At 37.5% G+C, this 16546-nt stretch overlaps 1 protein-coding gene across 1 annotated transcript; it reads left to right on the top strand.

The window, feature by feature from the left end:
- The first annotated feature begins 1907 nt into the window (after positions 1-1907).
- LOC124372870 (piggyBac transposable element-derived protein 4-like) lies at positions 1908-2924 on the top strand. The gene has a single exon (XM_046831280.1). It carries the CDS (start codon positions 1908-1910, stop codon positions 2922-2924), a length of 1017 nt encoding a protein of 338 aa, XP_046687236.1.
- Positions 2925-16546: the final 13622 nt, after the last annotated feature.

Below are 16546 nucleotides of genomic sequence, written 5' to 3'. Positions count from 1 at the left end.
TAAATATCTCTTGTCAATGAGGCACAGTAAACATTTTTTACTTATAAAAAAGTTAGTTAAAAACAATAAATTATAAAAAAAATTATAACTTTTTAATTTTTTTTTCAAATTTAAAAACCTCATGATAAGACCTAGATTATAAGCTATTTAATAAGTAAAATAAAAATCAGGACTCTATCTATAACCATTACAGAGATATAGGTTCCCAAGTTAACATTATGTTCTTATGGAGGTCGGACTGCCCCTTAATGAAATGTGCCAATAAAAGAATAATTCCTCCAATTATATAAATATTTTTTTTACCTGTCAAAATTTAACCTTGAGGGGAATAAGCCAGTTTTTCTTTTAAAATATTGTAGGCTCCCATGTAGTCAGCCTATGCCCCGTCATAATAATGACAAATAAACCTTTTCTAAAAACGGGCTGACATAAAAATATCTGACCATAATAGTCAGATTAGTATAAGGTTTGTATGAATATTTAAAATAAGATGTGACAAGAATAATGTAATATAGTATATAGCGTGTGTAATATGTTTCCAGTAGGAGGTGACAATATAAGGATGTTATAATATTGTTTATCAGTAAGAATATGTTTAGGATTTTTTACAAGGTATTTGTGTATTATCATAACTTATGTGTGTAAAATCTAGTATAATCTAATAGTGTTAACTTGTATTAAACATTATGTTATGTCAAATGGACACATTACACATTATATTCAAAACGTGTAAAGGTTACATGTATTCAGTTTAAAAATATTTAAAACTTTAGTACTGTTCTTATATATATATATATATATATATATATATATATATATATATATATATATATATATTCATTGATATTTGTATAGTTAATTATATTCATTGTAATTTGTGTAATTGATTTATATGTACACTGTAATTTGTGTAATTGTTTAATATACATTGTAATTTGTGTAGTTAATTTGTGTTATATAATTGTAAGCATTTTGCTTTGCTTTGATATTTTACTTTCTTTTAACACGTTCACTGCGCGTGGGACGCCGGCGTCCCATACCAATCCATTTGCGCATGCGCATGGGTGCCCGGCGTCCCATCACACCATCACTACGTTGGTCGTTTAGTGCCTGCTCAGGCTCCGTACAGGGAAGGCGATTATTTGTGCGCGTGTTGAAACCGCCATCTTTGTTTACACTGCACTGTTCGTGTCCCGCTGGCGCCTTTCTTTGTTCGTTGCTAGTGTCGTGAAGTGTGTCGTGTGTTTGTTGTTATATTTGTTATTTGCTATGTAGTTTTTTTATACTTCCTACAAATACTTGTGACTATAACAATGGCTGCCGGACTCAGTGACTCACAGATTGAACGGGAGGTTATAGACAATGACCTTGACAATGAATCAGACAGTTCCGTGCAGGAAAGTGATACCGATTCCGAAAGTGACTTGGATGATGACGGAACTTTTCCACTAAACCCTGCATGGTCTGCACAGCTACAACCCCCTACAGTTATTCCTTTCACAAAACAAAATGAACTATTAGTCCCTACGCCAAGAGAAAATAAGCCGGTAGATTGATTTTTGCTTTTGGTTGACGATCAGCTGCTGGAAAGTATCGTAGCAGATACAAACAGGTACGCTTTTGACTTGTTTTTTGGGCCTTCCACTGAGCCACGATCACGTATTCACAGATGGAAGGACTTAACTTTAGACGAACTAAAAAAGTTCATAGGCCTATTGCTTCACACTGGTACGTTCAAACTGAACCGCCTCAATGACTACTGGAAAACCCATCGAATGTTCAACTTGAATTGCTTCCGTGACCATATGAGCCGTGATCGGTTTTTGATTATATTACGATGCATTCATTTCTCACATCATCAAAATGTAGCTCAAGGTGTACAGGAAGACCGTTTGTCAAAAGTAAGGATGCTAGTTGACCACTTCAACAAAAAGATGGATGATGTTTACTATCCAGGCAAAGAACTTTCTTTGGATGAGGCTATGGTTTTGTGGCGCGGTCGGTTGATTTTCCGACAGTACATCAAAGGAAAGCGCCACAAGTATGGCATCAAACTGTACACTCTTTGTGAACCTGGTGGTCTCATACTTCGTTTTCTTGTCTACTCAGGATCTCTCAGTGACTTAGGTGGGAAAGGTCATGCCACAAAGGTAGTACTACATCTTATGAGAGGGAAGCTCAACCATGGTCACTCGTTGTACATGGATAATTTTTACAATAGCTTTCCTTTGGCCTACCAACTGCTTAGGAAGAAGACGTATTGTACTGGCACACTTAGAGCAGACAGAAAGTACCTGCCAGATGAGGTAAAATCAGCCAAAGTAAAAAAAGGTGAGACAATTGCTCGGAGTGCAGAACAAGTCACTGTTGCCAAGTGGAAGGACAAGCGTGTAGTGACATACATCACTACAGAGTTTGAAAACAACATGGTTGAATCACGGAATCGCCATGGAGTAGCTAGAGTAAAACCCCTGCCCATTGTGAAATATAACACATTTATGAAGGGAGTGGATAGGGCAGATCAAATGCTAGCGTACTATCCATGCGAAAGAAAAACGCTGAGGTGGTACAAAAAGATCTTTGTACACATAATGCAGATGGCACTGGTGAACGCCTTGAAGCTGTACAACCTTTCCAATCCCCAAGAAACAATGAATCTTTATGACTTCAGGCTAGCTGTCATCGAATCCCTTGTCCCTGAGAAAGAGCTACAAGCCCCAGAACGTCCTCGCCGAAGCAATGAGAAGGCACTGCACGTTGTCTCCTTGATTGAAGGGAAGGACAACAGGAATCGGCAGAAGAGAAAACGTTGCAGAGTCTGCCACAGTGAAGGAAGAGAAAAACGTACTGCATACTTTTGTGCACAGTGCCCAGGAGAACCTTCACTCTGTCCTGTGGCATGCTTTGAAAAACACCATGCTTAGGACTGTTTAGAAGAAAGGGTGGTGGGAGGGATGTAAATACATGTAAATAGGTTTTATTTAGTTTTTAATTTTATTTTGATGACTTTTTTGTCATAAACAATACGATGTAGTGAAGGAAAAGCACGAACAGCCCTAAAAGTTTAGTCAGTGCGCATGGGATACCAGTGTCCCACATGGAGGAGTTTTCGGCAGTGCTGATGGGTGACCGGCGTCCCACAACTTTATGACGTCACTTCCGGGTGCAAGGTTAACTTCTGGCAGCTTCTTTCCTATCTACAAAACTGGCCTCACCATATAGTAAGTAAAAAAATTATATTTTATTTTAGCATATTCTAAAATTTTTTTCCAATATTTAGCAGTGAACGTGTTAAATGAATACTTTTACAGGTGTTAACAAAATTATCAAGAAGTTTAAATAATAGTTTAATTGAACAAAAATTTAATTACTTGGAGGAGAAATATAAATTGACAACAAATATGTGATCAATTTATATTTGGGGGTTGTGTAACAGGTCAAATTACGACATTTGAATATTCGCGGGGAATTGGCAGACTGTGATGTCAGTGAATCGGCAGACTGTGATGTCAGTGAATCGGCAGACTGTGATGTCAGTGAATCGGCAGACTGTGACGTCAGTGAATCACATGTTGTCAGAATTGAGATTTATTAAATTAATAACGGAGAAATATATTAAAACTTTATACGGGAACAAATTTAATTAATTAAAATGATTTAAACATAACCAAAATTCGTGTTTTACAAAAGTACTAAATAAAATTACGCAGAAAAGCCAATTGTGGGATAAAATGACTTGCATATTGATGACGTCATAAAGCACATGTTGCTAAAAAGCTTTGGAAAAATAACAAAAGAAAATAGAAAGACTTAAATTGATTAATTATAGTGAACGTGATAAATTTCGACAATTATAAGAAAAGAATCAAATTATATTTAATCGTGAAGACGCTGATTTGAACGAGAGAGGGGATGAGTATTGTTTTGAGTCGGTATGCGTAGTTTTATACGGAGATTCCTTCTTCTCTTTCTAGACTTGAAGCAGGGCTGTATTTCTAAATAGGCTAAGTAGGCTGCAGCCTAGAGCGGCAAAATTAAGGGGCGGCAGATTTGAAAAAAAAATTAAAATATTAAAATGAAATATTTGTGAAATACAATATTATTTTCCTTATACGAGTTTAATTTTGTGTTATATAAATAGAGCTTTTAGGAAACACATACACTTTAATTTCCTATTTCGTTGTATGTATTACTACAAAATATGTACCAACGCCTTGTTCCTTCGCGCAACGAGCGGCGATCTGCCGATTTACATTGGCAACACCCCCTGGCAGCCGGCAGCCCTGGGTGGCTGGCGCGACAGCTCTCCGCTCCCCTGCCCCTCCCCACCTCTCCAACACTGGCGCTCAGCTGATAGTCACCTGACGCTGTCACGGACCGACAGACGCACCCTCTGACTCACACATCCACAGATTACACTACACTACAGTCTACAGTGACTACACTGCGCTGTCAGTTGGTGGTTGATGTTAGTGTTGTGCACACGGCGGCACGGTTACGGTGTTATATAAGTCGTTGACTCGTTGTATTCAGCTAGTTCAATGTTAAAGTCAACAATCAATTGTAAGTATGATTGAATCTGAATGAGACTTAGATGTAAGAGTGGAGTGAATGGAAAATTTTAGCTAACAAGTAACCATTGCAATAACATGTGGGTCGTTGTCAAATCAACTGTCCTTTCGAGGTCCCAATATATACAATTTTTAATAACTTTAATTTTAAGGGGGCGATTCACCATTGCGGTTTTAGCAACCTTTGGCCGGTCGGCTCCCATAAGCGCAATGTTAATTTCACGCTTGCAGGCTTGTCGAATTCAAATGATCATATTCCAACAGTGCTCACAAAATGTGCTCATAAAAAGTAATATTTTTTTACGGAAATCTATTGACAACTAATCAATCTAGGGTTCTCGATTTTTTTAATTTCCTCTCAAAAAATCTGTTTAGCCTTCAACGGGCGGTTAAAAATCACTAATTTTTGGACTTTTTGCCAAGTCCCCTACACTATATTATTTAATATTTTCAACATTTAAAAAACGGCAATCCTAGATCACCATTTGAGGAATACACCAATACTCTAAAATTTAGGATAACTTAATTCTGTGAGCAGTGATCATTTGAATTCCACGCCCTGTTTTCATGGTCAGTGGCGTGTTAGAGCACCCCCTTAATAAAATATACTCAATTGTCGTATGTGTTATCAATGAACCAATTAAAATTTAGGATAATTACTTTACTTGCTTATTACCGCTGCTCTTGTACTTATTACTCCTTATAAACCTCATGAGTGTTACTCTCTACATCATGGAATGTTAGGTAGGTACCCTAAATCATGAGTGTTACTTGGTAGTTTTAAGGGAAAATTGTTTAAACTACAGATATTTTGGCATATTTAACATATGTTTTAGATAAGTAAGAACAGAAGTACTCTAAAACTCATTATTAACCCTCCGATGGTTTATTGCCGACGCGTCGGCAGCATTAACGTAACTGCGGTGGCATGGGCGTCATTTCAGCTTTTTAACTGGGGTGGCAAGATCTACTGGGGGGTATGGAATACCCCCCAGGTGGAGGGGGGGTCCGGGGCCCTCCCCCGGAAAATTGTAAGAAACTGGCTTTAAATTTGTTAGTATTTTAAGCTTTTTCAAGCTATTTTTACAAAAATTTTACTGCTAACAACTTAGCCTAAAACAATAATTTTTAATGAATTGAGTTATTAACTAAACCACAAGGTCCACAAGTGAGGTAATTATTGTTCACACACAACTCAAAAGTGTGCCCAATTTTAATTTATGTGTGCCCAGCCCGTTTGTTTTTTATAAAAGGAAAAATCAAGTAAACATGATCAAACAAATTTCACTTTATTCTATGTAACCAGACTGCATCCACAAGTTAGTTTTAAACAAAATGAAGCCTTCTCTTCTGGCTTGAATTGAAGTCATCAATTACTTTTGAAATGTCTATTTCTACACTCCTTTCAATAGCCAAAAGGGCTAACGAAGACAACCTCTCCTGGCCAATAGAGTTTCTAGTATATGTCTTTAACCGCCGTAAGCATGAAAAGGATCTCTCACACGATGCCGAGTTCATTGGAATTGTATAGTACAAACGAAAAAGTTCAAAAAGCATAGGGAACACACTTTTCAAAGATGTTTGTACAAAAACGTCAGCTCTTTCTTGGATACTTTTGCTTCTTGATTCCTCCGTTCTGTTAAAACAGTTTAGTTCAGACAGAAGAATGTCATAGTCTAAACTATAGTATTTACACACATACTGTACACTGGCTGTGTCTATATCACTTCCACCTAGAACTTTGCTTAAGTGGTTAAGTACATCTAGGTTGTTTTCTTGAAGCCTGGCCTCTATCTCCTCGCTTAGGATATCAATAACTGGCCAGAGGATTGAAACTTTGTAGTACTGTTGTACAGATTCAAATGGAGCTTTACTCCCACCCCCGATTTTTGAGGGAATTTTGCCCTTTCTTGGCAACTCGGCAGCTCTAAACCCGCACGTGTCAGCAATTTCTGTGCAGTGATTGAACAACTTGGTGAAAAACTCATCTGTTCTGAAGGATTGCAAAACTTCAAGTGTGCTGTTTTTTACAGATTTCACAACTTCATAGGTCACACTGCTTGACTGAAGGGTCTTTGACAGTATGTCACATTGTGTTAGAACTCTCCTGAGTAATAGAAGGTCAAATACAAAGTTGAAGTCCTCCATATTTTTCAACAAAGCATTGGCTTGTCCACCACTGTCAGGGTCTGTTTCAGAAATCTCTCGTAGTGTCGTAAGAGTGGCATCAAAATTATCTAACAAAGAACGCACTGCTTCGACACGGCAAGCCCATCTGGTATCACTCAAAGACTTCAATGTTGCTGTTCCACCACTAAAGCTTTTTGCACTTTTTTGAATGTTTTCAAAAACAGCATGTCTTTTAGTTGATTTCTCAATGAAGTTGTAAAGACTTTGAAGCACAAAGAAGGTGTTTCTTATTGAATTCACGCTTGTGCAACAGCTTACAATGCACAAGTTCAATATATGTGCATTGCAGTGAATGTACATTGCCATGGGGGCTTCTTGTATAATTCTAGCTGCCACTCCTTTGTAGGGACCCCTCATGTTCGAAGCCCCATCATAGCACTGAGCACGCAGATGTTTAATATTCAAGTCCAGTGAAATCAAAACGTCCTTAAGTACATTTGCCAGTGTATCGCCATCAGTTCTTCTAGCACGGTAAAACCCCACAAACGACTCATGAACTTCTAGTTTATCATTAACATGTCTCAAGACAATAGCTACTTGCTCGTGCTTTGCTATGTCTTGGGTCTCATCAGCTATAATGGCAAAAACATTTGCATCTTTAACTTCTTTGGCAATGTGCAACTTAATTTGTTCCCCAATTATGGACAGAAGCTCATTCTGGAAAGTCGCTGAAGTATATTGAAAATTTTTGCGATGCTCTACAAAGAATTTGTTTACTAAACTATTATCTTTGGAACGAAGCCTCATCAGCTCCAAAAAGTTTCCTCTGTTTTTTGAATCTGTAGATTCGTCATGACCTCTTAGAGCAATAGATTGTCTCCCACAAAATATCAGGGATTCACACAAAGCCTCTAAGTACAATCTGTTTTCTTGTACTTCTTCTGAATACTTTTGATTTACTTTTTCAATAACAGTGCCACTTTTGTCGGCTTCTCTTAAAGAACTGAGTTTAGTGTTACTACTTCGATGCGAGTTACTCTTTTCATGATTCTCAAATACTTTTACAGCTTTCTTCCATTTGGAAAACCCACTGAGTGTAAATACATTTTCTGCATTTTTTTCTTCTGGGCTGTAAAACGAACGGCAGGCAAAACAGAACGCTTTGTCAGTTAGAGGACTGTATTCCAGCCAAGGATACAGTTTATACCACTCTGGCCTAAATTTCCTACCATCCGTTTTAGGGAAATTTAATTCTCGTGGTTGGAATGAGCCTTCCCTAAAAAAACGCCTTAGCCAAACCTGGGCCATGAGCAGGATCACGTTTATTAATTACAGTGATTGTCAATTGGTCAGATGAACTAGAGGAACAGCTAGGACTCTGCACTTCATCTGTAGGAGTAGTTGTGGTATCTTCATTTGTAGTTGTGGTTGTTAACTGAGCCGATGACGAATCTAAAACGTCTACTACAGCCGGTTCTGGTTCATGTTCCAAAACAACTCCTTCTGGTAGTTCATCTTCTAACCGTTTCTTTTTGTTTGCTGGGCCTGAGCTAAAGTAGGACAGCAACGAACTCTGCCCTTTTTTGTTCTTCTGAGCCTGAAAAAACCCCATTAAGAATAGCAAAAGAACATTTAAATAATGGCAAAATGCTACTAGAACACAGAGTCCTAAACCTAAAATTAATACAAGTCTAATATAACATGCATAGGCTTTGCACAATTTTTTTGATTTTGGGCGCTATTGTGTGTGACACTATTTCTCATCTCTTTGTTTTGACATCGTACCATTTGATAGGGGATTGAAAGGGCAACAAAAAAGATGCCCTGACATTTGACTTCAAGTTTATGGTTTTCATACAATTTAGGTTAAGAAATTTTAAATGGCAATCATTTTGAAACTAATGATTGAATTAAATTGGTAATTCTTCTGAATATGGATATTGTATTAGATAAAAACCATGCCAAGTTTGAGTTAAATCGGTCAAAACATTCTCGAGATATAAATAAAAATTTAATAAAACAAAATGGTAGATATCTCAAAAACGGTGTTTTTAAGAAAACCATTATTCTTCATTTTTACTTTATTTTGATTTATCTACCAAAGTTTTGTTTTGTAATTTTGGGAAATTTTGTGTAAAATTTGTATCGGAATAAACACAGCCTAACAGCCAATGAGTAAAACAGTCATACTTTTTATTTGCATACTGTAAACTGTACTTAAGAAGCTGTAGGCGTACACGAAAACCCAAGTCTGCCTACATTACCAGGTTTCGAAATAGTTTAAAATTTGCTATTAATCTGGTATTTTTATTACACATAATCTTTTTTTGCCTAAAGATAAAGTTCATTTAGTGCCTTACTCTACGAGTTGATTGTAAAACATGTATTTTAAATAATTGCAAGACCATAAAAGATCTGGATGTTTACTAATTATTTTGTATGACCTTTTTAGTCATTGGCTCTTCGACACAAACGTCTGCAGCCTGACAGCCACGGCATTGCAAAAACAGCTGTCAAACACAGGAAGGCGGGAGTTATTAAAATGACAGTAACATAACCTAATTAGAGGTATAAGCTGAAATTACTTAATTTCAGGTGATTGGATGGTATCGTTGTTATTTTTACATATATAGGTTAAAGTAGTGTTGCGTTAAATGTGAGGTTATATGACATCGGTAAAAGCATTTAGGTGGCCAAACAAACAAAAATAAACCTAGTATTCCATACCGTACTATAAAACAAGCTACTTCCCTTATATATGCAAAAACTTCTCCTATACCAACCAATTACACCTATAAAATGTTTAAACAACTAAAACCATAACCGTAACAATGCAGAACTAACTGGCAGAACTAATAAAGTTAGAAGTTGAGGTTATGTTTTTTGGGGGCCATTTATTGAAATCTAGTCAGTAAAAAGATTTTCTATTTTTCAGCATTAGGCCTAGTTGGATGTAAACAAAGATGGGGAAACTCCAGAAACTGACCAACACCTAAGTTTAACCTACGAAATAAGAAATAACTGAACTAAACTTACCATCTCTTAGTCCATGCAATCATACGACGGTTCACTTGAAATGTAATTCACATCGTACTGCAACTGCACTAATCGAATACATCTACCGAGGAGTAAGGTTAAAGTAGGCAGGCGACACGACAGACGTTGTCTGCTTCTAGCTGTAAAGACAATATACTACAACAGGTGCCCTGTTGCCAAATCTCCCTCGCCAACTGTGTATTACAGAGTTGCCGTTTCCAGACGGCAGACGAGAAGCAGCCTACATTGCTCATTCTCGCTCTTCACGCATTTAATGTTCCTTATTTCATTTCGTAAATTCTACTACACCAATATTTCATTTTAAGTTTATGATTTACAAGTTTTTAAAAGACGTGCTATCTTTCTGTGCTAAACTAAGCAAAATTAATGGAGAATTGATAAAGTTAAAAGGTTCCCTATTGGTAGACTTGTATTTTCCAGTTTTAAGTAAGTTATATGTAAATTATTTAGACATTTACTTCAAAATTCTGGGGTGGCAAAATACCGGGCTCCACAATTCTGGGGTGGCAACTGCCACCCCTTGCCACCCCCAAATTACGCCTATGTGCGGTGGTTCATTGCCGATGCGTCGTCAATTGTTTATTTTCAATATTTCATGTGTCCTTCTTTCTCTAAACATGTTGTATTTGGTATCGTTAAAAACAGCTGATTTCGCTCTTCATTTAGTGAACATTCTATGCTCCTGACGGTGACTAGACAAAAATATTACAATACAAAACTACCAGCTGTTCGCGCCGTCGTTGTTTACATGCGCTCTCGCGGTCACGTTGACTAGTTGAGGTTAGTATTGTGTTCATAGTGATTGAAAATGGATAATTTACATACAAGTGAGATTGACAGAGAGTTAGATAATCATCTAATTGATTCGAGTGATGGTGAAAGTGACATTGGAGCTGAAGATGTGCCTTCGGACTTTGATTTACTGGTTTTTTCGTCTGGAAGTGAAGAAGAGTACGTTCCGGATATTGATGAAATGGAAACTTCAGATAGGGAAGATGTGACTAATGATCCTCCAAGCCCTTTGATGCCTAGGCCTACTACCCCTCAAAACATTCCTGTTTTGACTCCTTGGTTACGAGCATATCCACCTGAGCCAGAATTAGATATAGGCCCAAATTTTAGAGTGAGACAACCAGGTCCTAGGCATACCTTACCCAGAAACAGTCCACCCATCTCCTATGCATTGCTATTTTTTACTGCTAATTTTTGGATTACTGTTGTTGACCAAACTAATAAGTATGCTAATAAAATTATTTAAAGAAAAAGAAACTCTGGCACGATGAAACGGTTTAGTAGGATTAAAAAATGGTTTGATGTGTCACACACTGAAATGAAAAAGTTTTTTTCTCTGTTGATAAACATGGGTTTGAATGGTGACAGTACTAAGCCTAGGAGGGCTTTTTGGGACACAAGGCGTTCTCAACACAATTCCTTCTTTTCCAAAACAATGGATGTAAACAGATTTGAATTAATTTTGTCTAACTTTCACCTTACAGCTAGAGAAGGAGTTCGCAAAGGTGAGCCGGGCTATGATCCTTGGATCAAAGTAAGATTTTTCTTGGATCATTTCAACAGTATTTTTAAAAAATTATTTCATCCTTGGCAAAATGTTTGCATTGACGAAAGTCTTATAGGTATGAAAAACAGATGCCCATTTATTATGTACATGCCAAATAAAAAACACAAACAATATGGCATAAAAAAATTTGAGTGTTGCGACAGCCAAACAAATTATGTACATCACATTGAGCTTTATAGTGGAAAAGATTATTTAGCAACTGAGAATGACCAGCCTTTTACAGAAAGAGTTATATTTGAGGTCATGGAAAAAAGTGCATTGCTAGATAAAGGTCATCACTTATTTACTGATAACTTTTATACTAAAATACCACTAGCTCGCAAACTCATGGACAGAAATACCTACGGTACCTAACAGGAACTATAAATATTAGGTCTAAATATTTACCAGAAACTGTGAAAAAAGCCAAGTTACCTGCTAGGGAAAGTTTATATTTCAGGCAAGGAGATGTGTTAGTTGTAAACTTTAGACAAACAGCAACGCGAAAACCTGTCATTCTCATTTCTACGGCTACCCATGCTGAAGATAAAGTAGTGCAGAGTAAAAAAACTAATATTAGAGGGGTAAAGCCTATTGTTATTCACAAGTACAATCAGTATATGGGTGGTGTGGATGCCAGTGATAAGGCAGTGTACCATAACTCCTGCAACCGCCACACTACAAAATATTGGAAAAAGATTTTTTTCAACATCATTGACATTGCTCTCTTCAATGCGTACGTGCTTTACAAACTAAACACGGACAAGCCTATGCAACGCAGAGATTTTATAATTAGTGTAGTGGAATCTTTGGCAGCAATCGAAGAAGATCCTGTGCATGCTCCTGGTCCTGCTGGAGATGGAAGCCATAAACTTGATAAATTGCCCGGCAAGTCAGAGTGGACTTGTGTGGTTTGCAAACCACTGAAAAAAAGGGGGAGGTCCAGGTTCTGGTGTCCAGGTTGTAATTGTGGAGTCCACAGGGAGTGCTACCACCAACTACAACACTTCTGAAGACCCAAGAAGGGAGGTAGGAAAAGTGCAGCACCTGGCAGTGGGAGTTCGTCAGAATGAACGGTTTCCACAACGTGCACATATTTACTTTTTTGTACATATATTTTTTGTTTTTGTAAATAAGTTCATAAAAGTTGATATTTTCTTATTCAGTAATACACTGGTGTTAAACTGGCTATTTCAGAAATACTAAAAAGTGTTTAGTTTTTATTTTGTAAGAGTGAAAAGTAAAAAGTTTTTTTTACATTTTGCAATTCTTCTTCTTCTCTCCAGAAATGAACAATGACAAATACATGGTAAGTAATTTTTTTACCATATTTTATAATTCTTTAGAATTTCCTGAACAAAATGATATATAATACTGCTTACCCAAATAAAAAAATATATTTTTTTGGAATTTTTTTTAAAAACGTCTGCAGAATGCACAAAATAGGCTGAACCACCAGGTATAATACAGTGAACCATTGGAGGGTTAAGACAAAATAAAATTTTTTGGCGAGTGAAACTCAAAGAAATTGAAAAAATCTCATAAAAATTCATGTAAGTAATACAATGTATTTGCTTGCGTTCTCACAGAAAAAAGTCCAACATTTTTCCAGATCCCCTTTTGGCTGGTATATGTGTGCCCTCCAGACCTTCTTCCTTCTTCCCATATAAAAAGAGCTTTCAAATCTCGTTTTCTCCAGGACCCCTAGGATGGCAGTTACGCAGATTACGCTCCCAAATAACTGACTATTCGGTTCTAACGTAGAGTTTTATATTTTAGGCTACTACTAGCTTCTCTACAACTACAATGAGTGATGGACGGAAGAGGCTTAGCGGTGCGGAGTACAAGAAACGGGCGAAGAAGAAACTCGAAGAACAAGAACGTGTATTGAAACAAACCAAAAGGCTAGATTTGTTCTTTAAGACGCCAGGAGAACAAGAGATTGCACCAGTACTTGAAGGACCTGCACTTGACGATTCCGTTGACGAGAGGGCCGGCCAGCTGGACGACAATGTTTCAGCTGGGCCAAGCTGCTCAAATCCACCAGCTAATCTAGCAAGTTTAAACGAAGACATCATCATACCTCACGAGATCGCCACTGAAAGCCTTTCGTTGGAGCTGCTGTCACCCTGTTGTTCCAGCGAAGATCCAGCTTTCTGGGTTTTGAATGATGCAACTCGAGATTCAATCGCAAAAAATGGGTTCAAACAAAATATCGACCTGGATTTCTCAAACAGCGTCAGAGAATACAAGGATCAAAAACGATATTTATCCAAATCTCTGTTTCAACGAACATTGAAAAATGGAGAGGTTCAGGACAGAAAGTGGATGGTATTCTCAAAAAGCAAGGGTTCTGTTTATTGTGGCCCTTGTTTGGCATTCAATTTCAAAGAGAAATCCCAGTTTGATTGTAAAGACGGATTCAACGACTGGAAAAATGGTGAAAGTCGGGCCAGTCATCACGAAAACTCACCAATTCACAAGTCGGCAATCATTACTCTAAAATCACGAGAAATTGCTCTGAAACGTGTTGGCAGTATGTTAACTGAGCAGCTAGACAAAGAAACCAATTATTGGAAAAAGGTTTTGGCCAGGGTTATAGCGGCCGTTAAGGCCTTGACATCAAGAGGCCTTGCATTAAGGGGCGATGATGAAATCTTTGGATCAAACAGAAATGGAAATTTTCTTATGGCTTTAGAGCTTATCTCCAAATTCGACCCTTTTTTAGCTACTCACATTGAAAAATATGGTAATTGTGGAAGTGGTCATACAAACTATCTCTCTTCCCAAACGTGTGAAGAAGTCATTGAATTAATGGCTCAAAATGTAAGACAAGAAATTTGTGAAGAATTGAAACAGTCAAAATATTTTTCTCTCATAGTTGATTCAACCCCAGACATGTCTCATGTAGACCAGTTGGTTCTTGCAGTCAGGTATGTTTTAAATGACGGTGTACCCTGTGAACGATTTCTTACCTTCATCCCGTCAGTTGGACATACCGCAGAGGGTATGTTTAAAAGTGTGATGAGAGAACTAGGAAATCTGGAAATAAACATTGATGACTGCCGAGGCCAATCGTACGATAATGCCTCAAATATGTCGGGGACTTACAATGGTCTTCAGGCAAAGATAAAGAGCAAAGGTCCTTTAGCTCTATTCATCCCGTGTGCGGCTCATTCTTTAAATCTGGTCGGATCATCTGCTGCTGAATCTTGTGAAGAAGCGTGCAGATTCTTCATGTTGCTTCAAGAACTTTATGTGTTTTTTACATCTTCTACAAAACGATGGGAGTGCCTGATAGGTGTAATGGAAGATTCTTATCAGAATAATAAGACTATAAAAAGGGTGTGTCCTACACGATGGTCGGCTAGGGATGATGCATGTCAGAGCTTGCGAGAGTCTTGGGACGAAGTGTACAAGGCTTTGACAACAATTTCAAAAGACCCAACAGAAAAGGCTACAACCAGATGTGAGGCTCAAGGAATCGCTCGGAATCTAGAACGTTTTGAGACTGCATTTTTATGGTATGCTTCTGGAGCACTGCCCTCCATAGAATTCACAAAGTCAGTAAAACTATACAAAGTGGAACCGTTGACGTTTTGTTAGTCAGGGATTTGTATGGTTCTCTAGAGGAATATTTTGTGTCAGAAAGAAACAACTTTTCTTATTTCGAGGAATTGGGTATGAAGATAACCAAAACTGAAACATACGATTCATACGAAAAAGACACAAGCAGACAAACCAAGCGAAAAGTCTGGCCAGACGAAACCCGGAGTGAAGAAGTCAACCTGACTGGCAGAGATGACTTGAAAATTAACACATTTCTTCCAATTCTAGACTCCTTTATTTGTGAATTTAAGAGAAGAAAAGTGGCCTATAGTGACTTTGTAGATAAATTCTACTTCCTGACTCAATTGTGTGACAGCAAAACAGACATCAACATCACAGAAGAGGAACTAAGAAACAAGGCAACGAAACTTCATCAAATTTATCAAAATGACTTAGATTCCGATTTTATTGAAGAGTGCATTCACTTCCAAAAACACTGTGCGGTGGGAATGGACAATCCCTCAGATAAAACTTTGGAAGGAATTTCTACCTTTTTGAGAAAGAACTCGTTGCATGATGTTTACCCTAACTTGGACATAGCAGTACGAATTAGTTTGTGCATACCTGCAACTAATTGCGCGGGAGAACGTAGCTTTTCCTGCCTTCGAAGAGTTAAAAACTACTTACGGACAAGCATTTCTGAAAACAGGCTCAATTCACTTTCCCTCCTATGTATAGAAGCAGATTTAACAAAGAAGCTCTCTTATGAAGATTTAATTAAAGAGTTCTCAATTAAAAAGGCTCGTAAGAAAGCTCTGTATAATGTAAATAGCCTACTGTATATACAATAAATTAGTTCTGTTAATCACACAATGAACTTGTATTAGAATGTACAAACGTTATTTTTAAATATTTCAACTCATGCTTATAATAAACCAGTTATTCAAATAATTTTGTCAACTTTAATTTCACCTTGCAAAACCATTTGATTGATTTACATTAAACAATTTTCCAAGATTTGAAAATATTTAACAACATTCCAAGTAAGTGTAAGTCTGCAAAAAATACACATTTTCTAAAATGTGTGTTATTTGGGCTGCAGTTCCATATAGTTCCACCGGCACAATCGAATACGAACATATCGATTGTTGATCAAGCTAAAACATCGTGCCGCGGCGTTAGGTTAGGTTATTTCACGTTATTTTGTGTTTCTCGGTCGGTAAATAACGTGAAATAACCTAACCTAACCACCGCGTCGCGATATTTCCCCGTTATTTGACTAAACATTAAAAAAATTTATAATACATTAAAACTGTTACGAAATGCTTTAAAAACGCCATCCAAATTACTATTTTGTTCCTGAATAATGCAAATTTTCCCGGGGGGGCCGGACCGCCGGACCCACTTTTGGCGGGGGGAGGGGGGTGTGCTCCCCTTTTTGGGGCGGCAAATTATCTTAAGCCTATAGGCGGCAAACTGGTAAATCCGGCCCTGACTTGAAGCAAGGAGGTTGTGTTCATGTGGATCCTCCTGGGACAGTAGTGATAAAATTAATAGGAAACTGTATTATGGTGTATTGAACTTTTAATAAGGGATGGGATGTTATGTTAGATTCTCAAGTTATCAAAGCAAGGTGAGTGGAATTATACGAGGGCTGTTCAGAAAGTAACCTCCGGTTGGT

Source organism: Homalodisca vitripennis, unplaced genomic scaffold (genome assembly GCF_021130785.1).
Source record: "Homalodisca vitripennis isolate AUS2020 unplaced genomic scaffold, UT_GWSS_2.1 ScUCBcl_4230;HRSCAF=10285, whole genome shotgun sequence".
Lineage (NCBI taxonomy): Eukaryota > Metazoa > Arthropoda > Insecta > Hemiptera > Cicadellidae > Homalodisca > Homalodisca vitripennis.
Note: the sequence above shows the minus strand (reverse complement) of the source record. Positions and strands in the feature narration are given on the sequence as shown.